At 46.2% G+C, this 17,478-nt stretch overlaps 1 protein-coding gene across 6 annotated transcripts in view; it reads right to left on the bottom strand.

The window, feature by feature from the left end:
* The window catches only part of triob (trio Rho guanine nucleotide exchange factor b), an 83,429-nt gene that overhangs the window by 49,036 nt on the left and 16,915 nt on the right, over positions 1 to 17,478 (bottom strand). For 3 of the 6 annotated variants that reach the window (XM_035530611.1, XM_035530616.1, XM_035530615.1), the window contains exons 3-7: positions 9,012 to 9,086; positions 7,832 to 7,946; positions 5,866 to 6,058; positions 4,312 to 4,794; positions 1,930 to 2,052 (exon numbers count right to left, since the gene is read on the bottom strand). In XM_035530611.1, the coding sequence (XP_035386504.1) occupies positions 1,930 to 2,052; positions 4,312 to 4,794; positions 5,866 to 6,058; positions 7,832 to 7,946; positions 9,012 to 9,086 (989 nt within the window). Of the gene's footprint in view, positions 1 to 1,929; positions 2,053 to 4,311; positions 4,795 to 5,865; positions 6,059 to 7,831; positions 7,947 to 9,011; positions 9,087 to 14,689; positions 14,978 to 15,747; positions 15,986 to 17,478 lie in introns of those variants that run through there. The other 3 variants (XM_035530613.1, XM_035530612.1, XM_035530614.1) reach the window with 3 other exon arrangements.

Genomic DNA, 17,478 nt, shown 5'->3' with positions numbered 1-17,478 from the left:
GAGAGGCTGGAACAAAGACCAGTTAGAGACAGTTCAGCCAAAGACGTTTATGTTATTAGCATGGAACGGACGCTGGCATCGATACGCTGGCAGGGTTGCAGACAGACACCTGGGCCTTACTTAATTTTTTTTTGTGCATTGTGTATTGATGACAGAATATCAACATGCTGGGTGGTCAGCATCATGACTACCCACGCAAAGGGGGCAATTACGCAATCATTAAAATAACGGGTTTAAACGACACCATATGATTACGCTATATAATATACATTTACGGATTAGCGCTCCGATTTAGAGTTTGTGCCGTGCTTTATTTCAGGCACATGCAGATGAATTACATTGTAACACCCATTTCATAAAGAATAGAAGGTTTTGACATATGAGAAAAATATGTCGAAACACTGACATCCTGGCTTTACCGTCTGGGTGGTCTGTGAAACGTTTTCATTTGGTCGACCACATCGCGAGAACCCAAGACCTCTTCAGCTCGGGCTTGGCTCCCACCCCACCCCGCGCCATCCATCTGTTGGGCAAACAGCTACGCCGTGAGCGCCCACATGTGCACGCCTGGGGCGGGACTCCCCCCAAACCCCACCCACTCGCACATTGATTGGAAACTCATGGATGGCAAGGAGCCTGTGTAGCTCCTACACACACACACGGTGCTTCTGTGTGGGGCAAAAAAAAACAACCTCTGATCTCAAATCAATTCGTTCATAGTTTCCATATTTTTATATTTAGAATAATTCAGAAAGAAACTTCCCTAGCAGGTAACGTTCAGTGGAACTTCAATTAGACTTCCGGAGGAAAGAATAAGATATCAAATGATAAAAACATAATCTGCAGAGGATCTTTCATATTATTAGTAATTTAATGGTGAAACAACAAACAACAGTGATGCAAGACAGATTACAGATCCCCTCTGTGTCGTAAAAGCTCCAGCCCAGCAGACTGGTGGAAGCGCTCTGCTTCTGACCAGACAGTGTGACTGAGCAGACACGGACCACTTCAACCGCCACATTTACAGCATTCCTCCCCAGCATCTTGAATCCCCGAGGCCACAGGGATATGAGTGTTAAAGTCTGTGGGGATGGTTACAAGCAAGCGTCCAATGCGCCATGGAACGACCATTGGCGTTCTCGTAAAAGGTCCACTGAACCGCCGTCAGTATGCTGGAGGCGGAGGGTGTGGGAGAGGCTTGAAGAGCTCAAAGGGGTGCAGGTGGGTCACAGTCCTCCAGGGGGCAGGCTTTCCTCAAAGCCCAGGGGAATCTCAACAGACTGGCACATGTGACCGATCGTCAATACCCCAAGCAGGGGCACCATCAGAATATCATCAGACTACTCCGAACATCACCCCGCTTACTAACGTGAGGGCAGAGCTGTGCTTCTGACACTTCCTTGGGGAAGGGGGATGCATCATCCTGTGCCGTAGCCCTGGCAACAGCTCAGGGAGATGCGTTACCCTGCCAAATATCAGAGGACTTCAACAGCATGAGGCAACAGTTAGGCACTCATATGTGTCAAACACACATGACAACATATGAAATGCTACAAATAATACAACAATACTAAAACTATAAAAAATACTAATAATAATTTTATTAATACAATGATACTAATAAAAGAATTGCTCTGTTGTCCAGGTCGCACTAAGACACAAGCACATCCAGACAGCCACTAACAAAGGGAGCGTTTCCTGTGGTGGACACGCGCATCTCAACGAGCTCACAGCTGCAACAGCTCTCTGGAGGAAGTAAACGGGGAACCGGCCCGCACGGGGGGGCGGGGGGCGGCGACTGGACGGGGCGAATAAATCACGGCGATGCGAAAAACGGGAGATGCGGCGGTGCGTGACCATGCCTGCAGGGGTGGGTGGAGAGGGGGGCTCCAGGTACAGCCTCGACCGACCCCTCCCCACAGCTCTTACCATGCAGTTCATAGCAAAGTGGTTGTGCTGGGTCTGCAGCTCCAGAACGTGCTGGTGTTTGGCCCCTATTTCTGTGTAGCTGGTCAGGAACAGGCCCTTATTATGGACAATCCAGTCAAACATCTGGGGGAGAAGAAGGAAAAGTGAGGCATGATGGGATATGTAGCATTAAAATCTGTTTCACACTGCTACACCCCCCTCCCCCCAACACATACCAAAGTAAATACTTGGATGAACCCGTGGTAGAATATGGGTTGACAATTGGGGTCAAACTGTTTGAATATTCCTGTGAAAGTCTTCACACTTACTACTATTAGCATCCTGTCTTACATCCATGACAACTTTTATCTCTGCATAATAGTAAAACATCCCGTTTTTACTATTACAGCCGATATGACCAATGAGTGATTCTTTTTTGACGTGGTGCGTCCTTGATGTTATCAAACACATCCACTGTAAGTGCGTCAAGTTGTGCGTTCAGAGTGCAAAGATGGAGGAGTACAAAGATTGTTTTTTAACCCAAAAAAGCTCTTTACATGTTCAAACACTAAAACTTTCATGTACGTCCTATCAAATCTGTTGCATCCGCCAAATATGTACACATCCACCTCCCTGAACCAGCCTCAAAACCTTCATCTCAGCTCCTCTGAGCTCTTGAGTGTGCCACTCTGCGGAGCGATTCCTGTGGGATGCCTCCCAGTAAGGAATCGGGTGCATATGCCCTCTTTGGGCTGGAATTGGGTTTGGTACCGGGCATACGGTCTGGCTCCCTCAACCAGTTTTCTGCGCAAGTTTTGTTTGTCGCTGTTGGTCAGACAGCTTCTGGTACAAAAAATCCATTTAAAAATCCGTAATGGTAGCATTTAATATTTCTTCTGTCCTACGGATGACATTACGGTAGCGTATCAGAGCATACAAGTCAGGCTTGCTCCCCTCGGGTGTTAAATGCGATCCAGGAACACCTTCCTTCTTATCTCAACACCCCCTTTGTAGTCCAATAGCCTTGTCACAACAGCGCGTCCTGAAAAGAGCACTTCACGGATGTGCAAACAGCACTCCCCCTATCCTTGGACTCTGCAAGTCCCCTCTATGCTCTCTGCCGGTTGCGGAAAGCATTCCCGGAGTAGATCCTGTCGGATCAGACACCTGGCCAATTCCGGATACAACCCAACATGGAATCGGTCAGGACAAACAGCATATATCCATCCTTAGTTTGGTGGTTTGCCTCTCGCATACTATTTCAAACAAATCTTGGTTGCTAGGCTACCATACTTTCCTTCCCTTCCTTGGTAGTAGAAAGTAATACAGGAGGAACAAAGTTATTCACAACTTCACAAATACGCTTATCTGGAACAAAAGGATTTCTTAGGAACCATGAAATGACCAGGAATCCATCTCTGGGCATTACTGAATCCGTCTTTGGACATTGCAGCTAAATAATGAGGCTTTAGACCCAAGAGGTCACCAGGGTACATAACGCTTCAGAAGCATGTTATGCTCATGTGTTGTGCTGTGTCACACGGCACCGTCCTTTCCTTCTATGGTACTTCTACAGAAAGGCACAGACTCCACCCCTGGCTCCCCTTGGAGGCGGACCTGTGTCACTTGCGTTGCTTTGCAGGGGGGCGGGGCTGCTTATGAACAAACAGAGGTTCCTACAAGTCTATCCGAAAAGGTCACCGATCCAGAAGTAAACATCAATATACCTTGCCTTTTTAAGGCTCGAGGCCGCATAAAAATCACAGAAATTACTAATAATGCAATTCTAAAACTATCTAAGAAGTAATCCTTGATCTGTGGGGGGAAAAATAAACATCACTTGCATATAAATGATATGATCAACCCCTGTAAGAAAGGTTTTCATCTTTTGATGCAATAAAGCTAAGTTATCACAGTTGAAAGGAACGCAATGTATTGACACATGATTCGTCATAAAATGTAACATAGCGTAGTGTATTCCGGTCTCCATATATGGGCATCTGTGTTTGATCTCTATTAATCTGGGCCTGGATCTGTAACAGTAGAAAAGGTTTGGGGATTTAGATCACATGTTACAAACCCAGAAAGCTAGCGTGCGTTTAGCACACCTAGCATGTTGTCAAACTCTGAGTGTTATCCCACGATGTGGGCATCACACCATGGTGTGTTTAGACTCACTTTGATCATGACAGCGTGCCATTTCTAAGGCTGCACTGTTCCATTCACTATTAGCTCAAAATCCATAACATTCGGTATCATCATTCAGTAGAAATTCTACCTTTAATATTAGCACGCTACCTTTTATTATTACTGGCACCAAGTCATTCAATCAGGACCATACTAGTGTGTTTCATCACACAAACTCAGCCACCCCCGAACTCCGTTCCGTTTTGCGGGCCCCACCTTCTCTGCATCCTGCTCGAAGAGGCGGAGCTGGAAGCACTGGTCAAGGCGGAGCTTGCGCGCGTGCCAGGCCTGGTGCAGGTGCTGGCGGGCGGCATGCAGCTTGTCGAGCAGCACCGACACCCTGGGGGAGAGGCCGTGGGCGTCGCCGCCCCGCCCCCTCTCCACGCGCTGCAGCAGGCGACGGCCCTCGGCGTCTAGCTCCTCGGCCGGAGCCTTGGCGACGCGCTTCTTCAGCGAGGCGTGCTCCTCCATGGCGCGGCGAGCCGATTCCAGGTCGCCGGGCAGCTCGCGTGGCGCCACCAGACCCTGGAGCTCCTCCAGGCGGGCAAGAGCTCGTGCCGCTCCACCTGCAAACTCCTCGAAGGCCAACCGCACCTCGATCCACTCGTCATGGTCATAGTCCAGGCTGCCGTCGAAGTCGGCCGTCAGCTGCGAAGGGTCCACCACCTTCGACAGGCCCTCCAGGGACACCATGATGGTCTACAGGGAGGGCAAAGTGGAATGAACATCCTACCATCCAAGAGCCCACAGGTAGGCCCACACTCCCCACCCATGTAAACTTATCTTTCACTTTATCCAATGGCAAAAATACTGATATCCGTTTAGCTATTCTTAGTGTGCATTTCCTACTAAAAATCTGAAAACGATTCCCAGAAGAACATTACAAAGCAATAACTTAAGTACACTTTTACTACATGCCTACCTCAATATTAAAAGCACAACAGTTCAGTGCATAAATGCCTTCAGTGGGTGATATTACGGAATTTTCCATGTCCCAGCACATCTGTTGCCAATGTGCAGGAATCACCTTTCTTTTGTTTTGTTTTTTTTTTTTTTTTACATTACAATAGTATGATTAAACACCAGCTTTCTTCAGGAAAAAAACTCCTTTTCCCATCCGATGCTTTACTAAAGAGAAGCCAGAACACATTCTGGTGATTTTGTATTAGCGGAGAAAACAGAAGGCACACGTGCCATAACTCTGGGAGTGGCCCGCCAAAGAAAAAGATTTTCAGTTCCCTTACATGTGCCAGCAGAGCAGTTTTCACCACCTGTTCAGCTGAGAAGATCAAGATTACTGGGTATTATTTTATCACCTCCTGTACCTGTGAAAGGGCAGTAAATGCTTTATCGACCACATGACAAAACAGTTACGGGGTAATGGTGATTTGGGGCTATGATATGAGCTTTCATCGGGGAAGCCTCAAAGAACACAGGAGGCCTGAAGCCCCTTAGCTTGAGTGCCTGCCATGGTGTGGGTCTATCCATCCAATGCCATCACTTAAATAGGTCAAACACTAATTTTAACAGCTCCAGTTTTTTGGGGGGGGTTTGCACAGACAGCCGTTCGCACTTCATGCTCGAGCGCATTCGTCCTTTGCTTTTCAACAGACTCCATTCTGATTTTAGCTCCGCTCTCTACCTGTCTTGGATACTACGAAGCGCTACTATCCTTCCCGGGGAGCATAAAAGAACAAATGAACCCCCCCCGCGCACTTTACCAAACGCATCGCCTCGTGAGCAGCATGGCGCGATCTCGGCACGTCTCACCTCAAACTCGAACTTGGAGCTTCCGAAGTTGGTCCTCTGCTTCTGCCAGAAGTTGTCGGGCTTGATGATGAGGGCCACGTGGATGCAGCAGGGGAAGCACTCCTGCAGGATCTTCAGCAGGGGCTTGATGGAGTCCCACTTGGAGCCGCGCATGTCCACGATGACCGTGAAGCCATGCCTCCTCACCTCCTCGCTGCGCTCAAACACAGCCCGGCACAAACGGCGCCGGGCACCGAAAGCGTCGGGGGAAAAAAAAAAATGAACGATCCAAAAATGTGAAAGTATCGGTTGCAAGCGCAAACCAGTTTAACGTCAAACCAACTCGACATCTTTGAAAGCGACGGTAAACTAGCGCAAACAAAGAACCCAAAGGAAAAACTAAAAAAAAGCTCCCATCTGACTCGATTGTGCATTCTTTAATTCTGTACTGGACATGAGAAAGTTTTAACGTCCACAGGTATACAGCGAGAGAGAACAGAAGCAGAGAGGCAGTGAGTGACAGCAAGAAAGCCTCCCGTCACCGCACAGCACATTTGAATAACACTCACAAATACACCCCCTCAGACCTATCAAATAAAAACATGACATTCAAAGTACCGCTCCCTACACCCCCAAACGCACGCAGCTGAAAATGACAGACCAAATCTACCGAAAAGAATACATTAAAAATGGGATCACTGCAATTTCTTCAATTAATAAGTTAGGATCTTATAAACTACTGAACACAGAATAGCGGATTATCTGGTTATAATTAAACATCCTAGAGAAAAATATGACTTAAAAATGACTTAGTGTCCACAAGCCAGAGACAGGAAAACGGTGTCATAAGAAACAATGGAAGCCCAGCGGAGAACAGACATGCAGTCGGTGCAGCTCGGGAGACAGAAACAGAGCAGCACTGTCTTCTCATGCACTAAACATATACACGTCACACAAGACTTCTTACACTCATTAAAAACCTACATTCCATCTTTTAAAGAGAAAATGAGAAGAAATGATATGTTGCATGTGTGTTAATGAATGTGTTGGAGATACTCTGTATCCCAAAACCAATCCCATGTATATGCAATATTGATTTAATTGTATGTGTATGTTTGTCATCACATATATTTACTAAAGTGTGTACGTGTGTGTGTGTGTGTGTGTGTGTGTGTGTGAGAGAGAGAGAGAGCCTACAATATGAGTATATACTAAGCTTTTTATATATTTTGAATTAACTTTACTCAACACACCCCTTATGAACAGGACAGAGAATAAACTAATTCTTACTGCCTGCACATCTCTTTCAAGATATTCGAAGAACATCAAACTCAGACTCTGACCAGCAGACACCTGAATCAGGTCTGTCCCAGACCAAGGGGTCTGTGAGTCTGTCTCTGCCCCAAGAGTCTGTCCTTGACCCTCGCCAATGGTTCTGTAAACAGGACCCCTGTCCCCCCAGGCTGAGACATGGGCCAACAGAAGGACTACTCAGGCTGCTCTGTACAAAGTCATACATTTTGTAGGCAAAATGGAACCGAAGCTTCCGATTGCTCCTTCCAATCTTCGTCTGATATAAGATGCGTGTCTGTGTTTGTGTGTGTGTGCCCTTACAATAAAGGAAAGGTGTTTTTACTATTCCCCAGTATGAATGCCTGGGCGTCAGCACTTGTGATTGTGATGGATGAGAAACCTGCAAACTCCTGCACTATCACAGAACAACAAATCTAACAGCTTTGTAACAACCTAACTCTGATCCACATACACATCTCCAAACACACACAATCTTATACTATTTCATCCGGATTTTGAGTTTTGGCACAAAAAGAATTACACACACACACACACACACACACACGCACACACACGCGCACACACACGCGCACACACACGTGCGCACACACACACGCACGCACACAGACACACGCACGCAAACACACACACGCACGCAAACACACACACGCACGCACGCGCGCGCGTACCTTACCTGGGGATGCCAGCTAGGTAGGCAATGAGGCGTCTGAGATCCTCCTGTCTTATCCTGTCATGGTTGCTCCTGGCCGGGAAGGTGAGAACTGGGCCACCCCTCCTATCTCTGCCGCCTACACAGAGGGTGCGATATAATCTAATGTTATACGATATGAACCACATATTTCTGTAGATCAAGGGTGTAGAGGAAAACAGGCAGAAAAAGAACGAATAATGCCGACAGCACAAGACTGGCATAATGGATTTATTACTGGTATTACTGGAGGATTACGTTCCCTTACATGTCCAGAAAAAAAGGCCTTTTCAACTAAACATGAGAGTAAAATACCTACTAATATACCTACTGCAGTAAACATACCGAAATATAATTAATACTTATTAGGATAATTATTAGGATGATGGAAGATTCTATGAATCAAAATAGTCACACTTTTTAACCAAAACCTATTAACCTTCACGAACGTCAAGAAATGAGGCCAAAGTGAAGCACGTTATCGCCTAACGAAGTGTGCCGTAGATCAAAAGAACACTTGTGCTACACGGGTCAGCAGGCGGATACACAGTCACTGCGGTTACTACTGACGTCTTCAGGCTGAGCGTTACTGGCTGAAAGGGAAAAAAAACTGCGCTCAGTTTATTCATATTGCAAAAAAGAAAACGCCCTGTGATCTATTTGGAATGGCCATTTGTTTGCATATATGTAACTAATTTTGCTTTGAAGGCCTTTTTTTCCCAAACTGGTCAGCAATGCAGAGTCAGTCAGCCCTTCCAGAAAGTGGCTCTGAACGTTGAGTCCGTCGTCACGTTACGGCGAGCTCTGAAGATCAGTCAGCGCTCGTGTATGGCAGGCCGTCTGACGGCTCTGCCGCTTGCCGCTCCGTAATGGAAGCGCAACATGACAGCGCGGTGCAGCGAGAGTTTGAGCGGTTCAAACCCCTCGGGCCCAGCAGATCACTACCCAGTGTCATGTGCAAGACTGGCAAGACTTTTGACCACCCGGGCACGACATCGTTAACTCTAAATAAGCCCCTCCCACTGACTTTTACACCACGCCCGGCTTTGCTTCATGATATATTATACGGGTAATGGCTCAGGACTCAAAGGAAGAGACATACAGCCAAGATGAGATGGGACCCAGCACAAACAGTATGATGCAGTCCTGAGGGGTGTTAACTCACCTGATACAAAGGCCACTTTCTCTTTGAGAATTGGCAACACCTCGATAGCCCTGAGTTCCTCATTTCTGTTGAACCCTATAAAGAGACAGATGATTGGACAAAGCTGTTAGTCTGGAATTTCCACTAATAGACATTGTTGAAGAATACAAAGTATATGCTCTCACTCTCTCTCTCACACACACACAGAGACACACACACAGAGACACACACACACACACACAGAGAGACACAAACACACGTAGCTTCCCCAGTGGTGTAACACGCTTAAAACCTCTGCATTAAAACTTAATTCAATTCTATTAGTGACATGTCGGGGATGAAGTACATGATCCCTGGCTCCGCACACCCCAGGAAGATAGGCCTCGACTCTCCACCCCCTCCCCTGTCCTGATCCCAGCTGTCTCACCCACTCACCAGATGGCATGATCTTAACACCTGAGGAAGAGACAGAGGGAGCGAACCAGGTTCTTTTTTTTTTTTTTTTTTTTTTTTTTTTAAATGTACAGGAAGCCGTCAACTGTACACTGGAGTGTGCAGATAATTTATGCACATGTCACAATGAGGCTAATCTCAGAAGACAAGCAGAAAACTCCCTCGCTCTTGCTTTAGGTGCTGCCCCCGGGCCAATAGAAGTAGCCTACCAAAGCCCCACCCCCTCATATTCTATAGATAGATGAATACCTCACACCTTAAACTGTTAGGTGTGCATACTGAAAAGAATATTAATATAAAACATCCAGCATAGATGGTCTGAAAAATATTCATCTGCCAGTTTTTTGGGTTTGTTTTTTTGTTTTTTTGGGGGCGGGGGGGGGGGGGGTGGTTGGTTTAGGAGAGGATGTATTTTTGACAGGTCTGGCCTAATAATCACAAATCTCTAAGGTGCATATATGACTTTGTGCTCATACGTAGCAATGCCTCTCTAACGCAGTCACAAATGTTTAGGAACAATAACAACTTAACAAAATTAAGACTTCTGACTATAACCACCTTCATATGGCGATACTGATATTGTCATCACAGTGATCACCAGAAGTATCTTTGGAATCATTAGTATTATTCACCAATAACTGCCCAATAATAACTACACACTCAGTTCCTTCATGTCAAAAAGAGAAAGGGCTTAGAACTACTCCTGCCTATCAAACAGCTGCGAGGTCAATGGTGAAATGACCTTCAAACACCTTCCACTGCTTTCGCGCAAAGAGACGCTCAAAATGGAGGGCAAGAGAGATGGGAAGACATAAGCAAGCCTCTCCTGGTCGTGTATTATTGATGGTAAAGAGGCCCCGGGATGGGCAGAGGACATTTCCAGTGCGCGCAGACCTGTGCACTATTGATTCCATTAGCTCAGCGATAGAGAGACGGCAGTAGCCAGACATCCCTGCCCATTATAATGCATTATGTCATCGGGCCCCACTGGCCAGGGAGGAAACTATCGGTTTCTGCAGAGAGCTTAGTCAAAAGGCTGCCTGGATGTGTGTGTGTGTGTGTGTGTGTGTGTGTGTGAGTGAGTGAGTAAGAGAAAAGAAGACTAATGATCTCATCTCAGCACTCACACCACCTTCATTCTTGTTTTGACGTCATCTAAATTTGGCCCTTCAGTCCGGGCTGTCTGTACGGAATAGCCTCGCTTCTCATGGAGCTCCATTATGCAACGTGCAACGCGAGGACAACTGACAGCGCCGAGGACAGGCTGCTCAGCAAGGTACACAACACAACAATGTGGGAACAGTGCAAAAAGAACGTGCCTTTGTGAAACGCCTCAGCCGTTGCCTTTATTGATCAATACATTGGGAAGTCTTTCCATTCCTCTTCATGGGTCTGTCCACTACACAAACCGGCGAAGAAGTCAACAAACAGGCATCAGCTGCCTGTTATCAAACACGAACGGCCTATTAGAGGCCGTGATGGGATGCTGAACGGGATCCGACATGCGGATTGTTCTTGAATCAGCGCCACATACACACACACAATGATGATGCAACGAGGCCGATCCTTGATCAGTAATGGAAGGCGAGCAATAAACCCCCTGTGGTAATTAAATCCAGTGTGCGTGACTGCGCACTACATAAATCTCAAACCGCCGCGTAACGTTAAACGATAAGGCTCATCTCGAAGGTCATAAACGGCATGCAGGATCAGCCCGGGCACCATGAATCCATAAATATACGGCATGATCTGCAGTATCATGAGGCACCGAACATAGCCTAGCAGTTAGAGCCCAGAGGACACCAGAGAACTAGAAAACACAAGCATTACGTTCTTAAAGCCCAAGACCTCCTGACAGCTTGTGGGTCTTAATCATGATCCATATGAGATACAGCCAAACCAAAAAAATGACAATAGCATTCTGTAATGTGCCCTTGGTTTAACTGTCAGACAGCCTTGAAATACAGCTAAGCTACACACACACACACACACACACACACACACACACACACACAATTATGGTGTAATGCTATATAAAATGATGGAATGACAGCACTTGATGTAATACCGTTGCTGAAGAACTTTCGAAGTATTACGACCACAACCAACAACCAATGCATCAATTTATACTAGATGCAGTTCATTATGGGGGCTGAGAAAACAGCACATCTCAAGCCATGGTGTCATGCTAACTGTTGTCAGTACTGAATGCTAAATACTCAACTTAGTTAATGCACAGATACAAGTCCGATTTGTAAATAAAAAGAATCTTAGGTAAGCTGCCCTTTTGCCACTATTAAACACACTTCTAGAGGCTGTGGGTAATGATAACAAGCTCTTTCTGTCAGATAATGTGGATTTAAATGATAAGAATTCTGAGTAACGAGGGTCATTGTATGAAGTGAAGAGTCTGAACTGCGAAGAGAGTGGAATCCGCTCCCAAGGGCCTGAAAATCAGATCAAGTGCCAACGTGAAAATTGTCTGCGGGGTAGTAGTTTCGCGTCTCAGCCAGTACGGCCCCGCGCGGTAGTCTCAGTGCGACCAACACCTTCGACACAAAGCCTGCAAGATGTTGCGATCCAGGCAAGACCAGACAATACCCTCGTGGACAGATTCTCCATTTCACTGCAAAAGATCAAACTCATAATAAGATATGTTAAGTAATAGATAAGTTATATTCAGCTAGGACCGCACCGCTAATAATGGAAAGGCTAACGATTAAAGGCAGCAGCGCAAGAATGCACACAGACCTGATCACATAACCGGCAGCCTGCTCAGTTACAGATGGGCTGGGAACGCGTCGGGGCTAGCGCCGTAGTAGACGCCTGGAGCGTTCTTCTCCTACTTGAAGAGAACTACAGTTCGGCAGACTGGATCAACTGACAACCGACCAAAACACTGTAACGCTGCAACATCTAAAACATTTATTTTAAAACATTGTTATAATTGAATATACTATTATATATTTATTATATATAATATATTATATATAATTATTATATAATTTAGTCTAAAAACAGGCAGGTTCATTTGAACTTTTTGGATTACATTTTTTGACAATGTTCTTTCTTTTTTCAAAATCAAAATAAATCATTATATACTCTTTGCCCCCTGACCACCAACAACCACAAGTTCTTTTTTATAAAATTCAGGTACGCTTTAGGTTTAATGGTCCATTTTAAGCCTGGACCCTGGCTACTAAAAATCAGTCAAAACAAAAAGGATTAACATCTAACATCTAGTGGAGGTGATGCCAACAACACCGAGGAAGGTCTTTCTACAGCTCTGTATAGCTTGGCATGACAGGCAGGAAACATGGATGTCTGGCTTCATGCTTTTCCCCTGCATGGCCCCCACACGAATCATGTTAAGATGGAAACTCTGGCCGTATGTCTACGTGCACGTTTTTGTATGTGTGTGTGTGTGTGTTGGCCAGCACAAGGATATGCTTCCTTTTTTAGCACTGGTATAAATATAGTGCAGCATCAGAGGTAACGCCGTGCCACTTTCTCAGTGTGTTGGTGAGTATGGATAAGGGCGAGGCGAGGGTGGTTCAGCATGGGGGCAGGATTTGGCCAGGTCCAAGAGCCCCCAGCCGAGCACCTGTCACGTTGCGCAAGTCCAAATCAATCTACTGTGAGCTTCTTACGGAACGAGAGGAACAAATGTCCGTGGGCTACTTTCAGTGGCTACTTTCATGTTAACAGGTAACGAGTAGGGAAATAGCACACACGACACAGCAGTCTGCCTGAGACATCACCGACTCGTTAAGCTAAAACAAAGCAACAGAAGCCGAAGAGTGGAGTAATAATTAATAATATAATTCTGCTTATTGCAAATGATAAGCATATCTGTGTCATATTTACCAGGCCTACCGTGATACGTTAAACATGACAATGGGCTGTCCTTGGTAGAGTATGGAATCCCTAACACAGTAAGTACATGGAAACATTAGGCTCATATTTCAGAAGCAGAGAGAGAGAGAGAGAGAGAGAGAGAGTCACGTATATAAAGAGAAATGTGCTTTTGTGCTGTAGTATTATATTTGAATCTTAAGCCTACACTTAATCTGCTGTATGTCAGTTACACCAGTATGAACAGAATAAAAATTCAGATAGAAGACAGAAGGAATGATCCTTCCACCGGTACGTTTCAAGATTCAATCCCAATACGTCCCCTGAAGGCTAATAAAACATCATTGCAACAACTTTTTATTTCTCCTGAATTAGCATTCGGTGTAGTTGTTTTTCCCCTGGCCAAAGTTGCCAGAAAGGAAGGCTCTGTGTGTGTGTGTGTGTGTGTGTGTGTGTGTGTGTGCATACATGCAGCTCAATTCTCTCACACATCAGTGCCCCTGAATGCCGCCTGTACCTCGAGTGATTTACGGTTCCCCAGCCCCCTGTTTCCACCGTGCACCCCCATTACCCCAACCCCTCTGCTGGCAGCCTCACCCGTCCTGCTCCTGTCCCGCGCTTTTACGGGCCTTGTTCCTGAGCTCTGATTGCTTCTTGTTTTACAGCATGCCTGGGGCCTCCACAGGGTCTGGACGTCCCCTCCCCCCTGGAGGCTTGGTTCGGCTGGCGTAGATGGGGTTACATTCTCACGTGTCCCCTAGAAATTAAGTGAATGCAGCAGAAGCGAAAATTCCTGACACGATTTCATTCCGCGGTGTCATCCTGATAAAGAATGGGCTCAGCTTCCCAGACCCTGAGCCAGACAGACCCTGAGCCAGACAGGCTCTGGTGGTATCCCACCAGAGAGTGTCTCGGGAACGGGACATCCCATCTGCATGCAGAGCAAGGCCTGGATCCAGCTTGGCATCATAAAAACCCCCCACACGTACCTGCGCGGGATCCGTATCACTCTGTCAGCTCAGTCAATCACACGAGTCAAGGAAATAAAAGAACCATTTATTAAGCTGGCTATGCTGATGGGTACTACGATCCATCCTGATGGCAAGCAACCCAAACTGCCACCTGCAACCCAGAGATTCTGCTATAGCACATGGTGCAGTCTAGAAATTAGCCCACAACACCAGCCCTTACAAAACAGCAACCAACACGCGCCCAGTGCTACACCTGAATATGTCTACAGCCTCTGTCTTCTCAGCGCTATCACAACACAGGGGGTGCACCACAATGCCAGTCTCACCAAACCACTTCCTTTTCTCCTGTGTTCACCGATGTCAGACTCCCGAATCAGACATCAGTTCAAAGGTCACGTGGCTAGCAGGTGGTAGGGGTACCTGCGAGCCGGATGAGCCTCGTCCCGGCCTGAGCGAATCGCCAACTGTGACCATCCGCGAGCGAGCCCATGCTGCCGGTCCCTCCGGGACACTCCTCGCTGTAGCGTCCGTCTGCTACCGGAGCCCAGTGGGATGATGAAGTCAGGCTTTGGAGGAGCAGGTCAATCTGCCACTTTCAGGAAGGGACGACACCGCTCCAGTGGCCGGGACTGCTCGGGAAGGCGGTGCTGCCCTCATTCACCTCCCATAGTGTGTAACTTAATGTTCCAATTACTGCAGGCAAGATTTACCGGCGTGACTGCACGAGTGTGTGTTAGAGCACCGACACTAATGGCCTGTGCCCCCCCCGAGGATAAAGAAAGCTCAGTGAGGACAGATTTATGTTTAAGTAGCATTTGTTGCCGATCATTTGTACCGGCCCGCTAATTCCTGTACCATCGTTCATTTGCTTACCAAACATATTAAAAAAGGGGCTGAGTGACAATGTCTAATCCTCTTCCGAACGCACAATGCTTTTACGCTTGCCGTGCAACAATTGAGACAGCAGCAACCTTAATGAGGTACTTCCCTAATATCCATTATTACACAGCTCGTTTTTGAGGCTTTAGGCACACAGAATTGGAGTAAATTGGGTTAAAAGATTTCAAGCTTTAGTTCAAAGTTCAGGGGGAAATCCATCTTTTATTTTTCTTACAAACTAAGGAAGACGGTGGGCAAACTTCGCTAAACCTTAATGAGTTTAAAATTTTGCGATGTTGCCAGCATTCACAACACCGCCCATTTAAAGCGCTGTGAAAGCAGACTCGTGGGAGGTTTCCAAACACTAACATCATTATCTTATTCATAAACGCAGCTCCAAAAGAGACTGCGAACTACTTCTAAACAAGTTGCAGTGATCCCTTATTCTTTAAGACACCCTCATATTTTTCTAATTAGGATTACGTAATAGATGGGATTGAGTCTCATCAGACCTGTTTTTTTGACAGCAGCACATGTTGACATAGAACAGACTGGATAAAGATGATTCCTTGCAAGAGCCTCAGCTCCATTTTACCTACCTTGCTCCTGAGCTGGGCACTGCCCTGTAAGGCGATGCTGTCTGCCTCGCATGAACCCCACATACAGAAAGCGAAAGAGCATGGTCAGACTCGCCATTACTGGTCCAAATGACCGGGTCAGATCTTACATGAAAACATGCTATCCACAAAGCTTGACGAGATCCGACTGCTCAAACACTGCCAAGTTGGTCTGCGACGACAAAAATCCTCCCTTCTGTGTTCCTTGGTCACCGTGCAATGAAGCCCCCCAGCCTAAATAGGCACAGAGGTTTGTCAGTTTTAAATTAGTGTCAATGGCAGCTGTATATCAAGAAGAGGGCGGTACCAACGCTACGATCCTTCAAAAGGAGTTACAATAACGTGTCAATGAAGAGGGCGCACAGCTGTCACACGTGGAAAAAGTGTCCATCAACTATTGCATTCTATAGTGCCTAAAGTAACCCTCCTCTGTAATCAGGTGATCATGAGTGACGTGCCCCCCCCCCCCATTATAATCCCTAGAGGCACGGTGGTTTGCTCTTTCCCAGTGAGCCTCTGCAATGACCTTGGCTGTCACAAACAAATGATTCAGCCTCTACGAGAAATCCCCGTTCTCTCTATGAGCATTCAATGCCTCGCTGTCTGAAAACACTAACCAAGTTTAGAAGCAGAAAGGCAGCTGTGTGTGTCCACGGGTTTTCAGCTAGGGCAAAAGTTAGCAATTGACTTCAGGGGTTACTCAAGGCTCCATACTGGGTCCCTTTCTGAAATAAGAGCAATAGAAGCAAGCCCATAAACCTCTCTAAGTAAACAATAAAGCACTGAGGCATTTCCAAAAAGCTTATTGAGACTGAAGGAAGAGCGCCGCAGCATATATTTGCCCAGAATAATGCCTGGTTTTTCACACCAAACAGGCTCACTTTCACAGCTAGCCAGCTGTCTAATCAAAGAGCCTCAAAATGTGCAAAAGGAAAATAATAAGTCTTTTTTTTCTCCTTCTTACTTTACACACATTTAAAAGGTCTTAAAAAACACCCACTGCACATAAGCGCTCGAGGGGAAGTCGAATTCGTCACTGTCTTTTGCCCTTGTGGGAAACTTCATGTAGTGACTTGAATAACTTAGTAATAAAAACAACAGCAACAACAAAAATAACAGGGATAGTGTAGATTATTTATTTTCTGCCATCACAGAGAGGCTGTCCATAACTTTGCCATGACAGGAAAAATCCAAAACTGCCAAAAGCAAACTGAATGTTTCCTAGCGCTCAACGCTCGTCCCTTGTAAATGGCCGACTGTGCTCGGTCACGTGAACAGCATATGTACAGCACGTATGTAATATGACTCCTTGAGGAGAGAGCTTGTCACATGAGTGTCAGTGAGTCTCCTTCACGCTCACCTTTTATTCCTGTATGCGGTGGGGGTGGGGGGGGGGGGCGCGTAAACCCCATGGCATCACAGCCAATGATAAACTACAAAGGGACAGAAGGTTATGCCAAGATACAGAGAAGCAAACCTCGAGGAGAGAAAACCTTGAAGAGGTAAAACGGAGAGAGAGAGAGAGAGCGTATCAGAGAGAGAAAGCGTAAGCGAAAGAAAGACGGTAGACATCCAAACGAAACAAAGCAAAGACTCGGAGGTAATCATTTCCTGCATTAGTGAGATATGATTACCTCTGTCTCTTTGTTAGTGAGATATGATTACCTTTGTCTGTCCAGGACAAACGAACATGAAAGAAAACAGTTGAAAGTG

The sequence above is a fragment of the Electrophorus electricus genome, chromosome 10 (genome assembly GCF_013358815.1).
Source record: "Electrophorus electricus isolate fEleEle1 chromosome 10, fEleEle1.pri, whole genome shotgun sequence".
Classification (NCBI taxonomy): domain Eukaryota; kingdom Metazoa; phylum Chordata; class Actinopteri; order Gymnotiformes; family Gymnotidae; genus Electrophorus; species Electrophorus electricus.
Note: the sequence above shows the minus strand (reverse complement) of the source record. Positions and strands in the feature narration are given on the sequence as shown.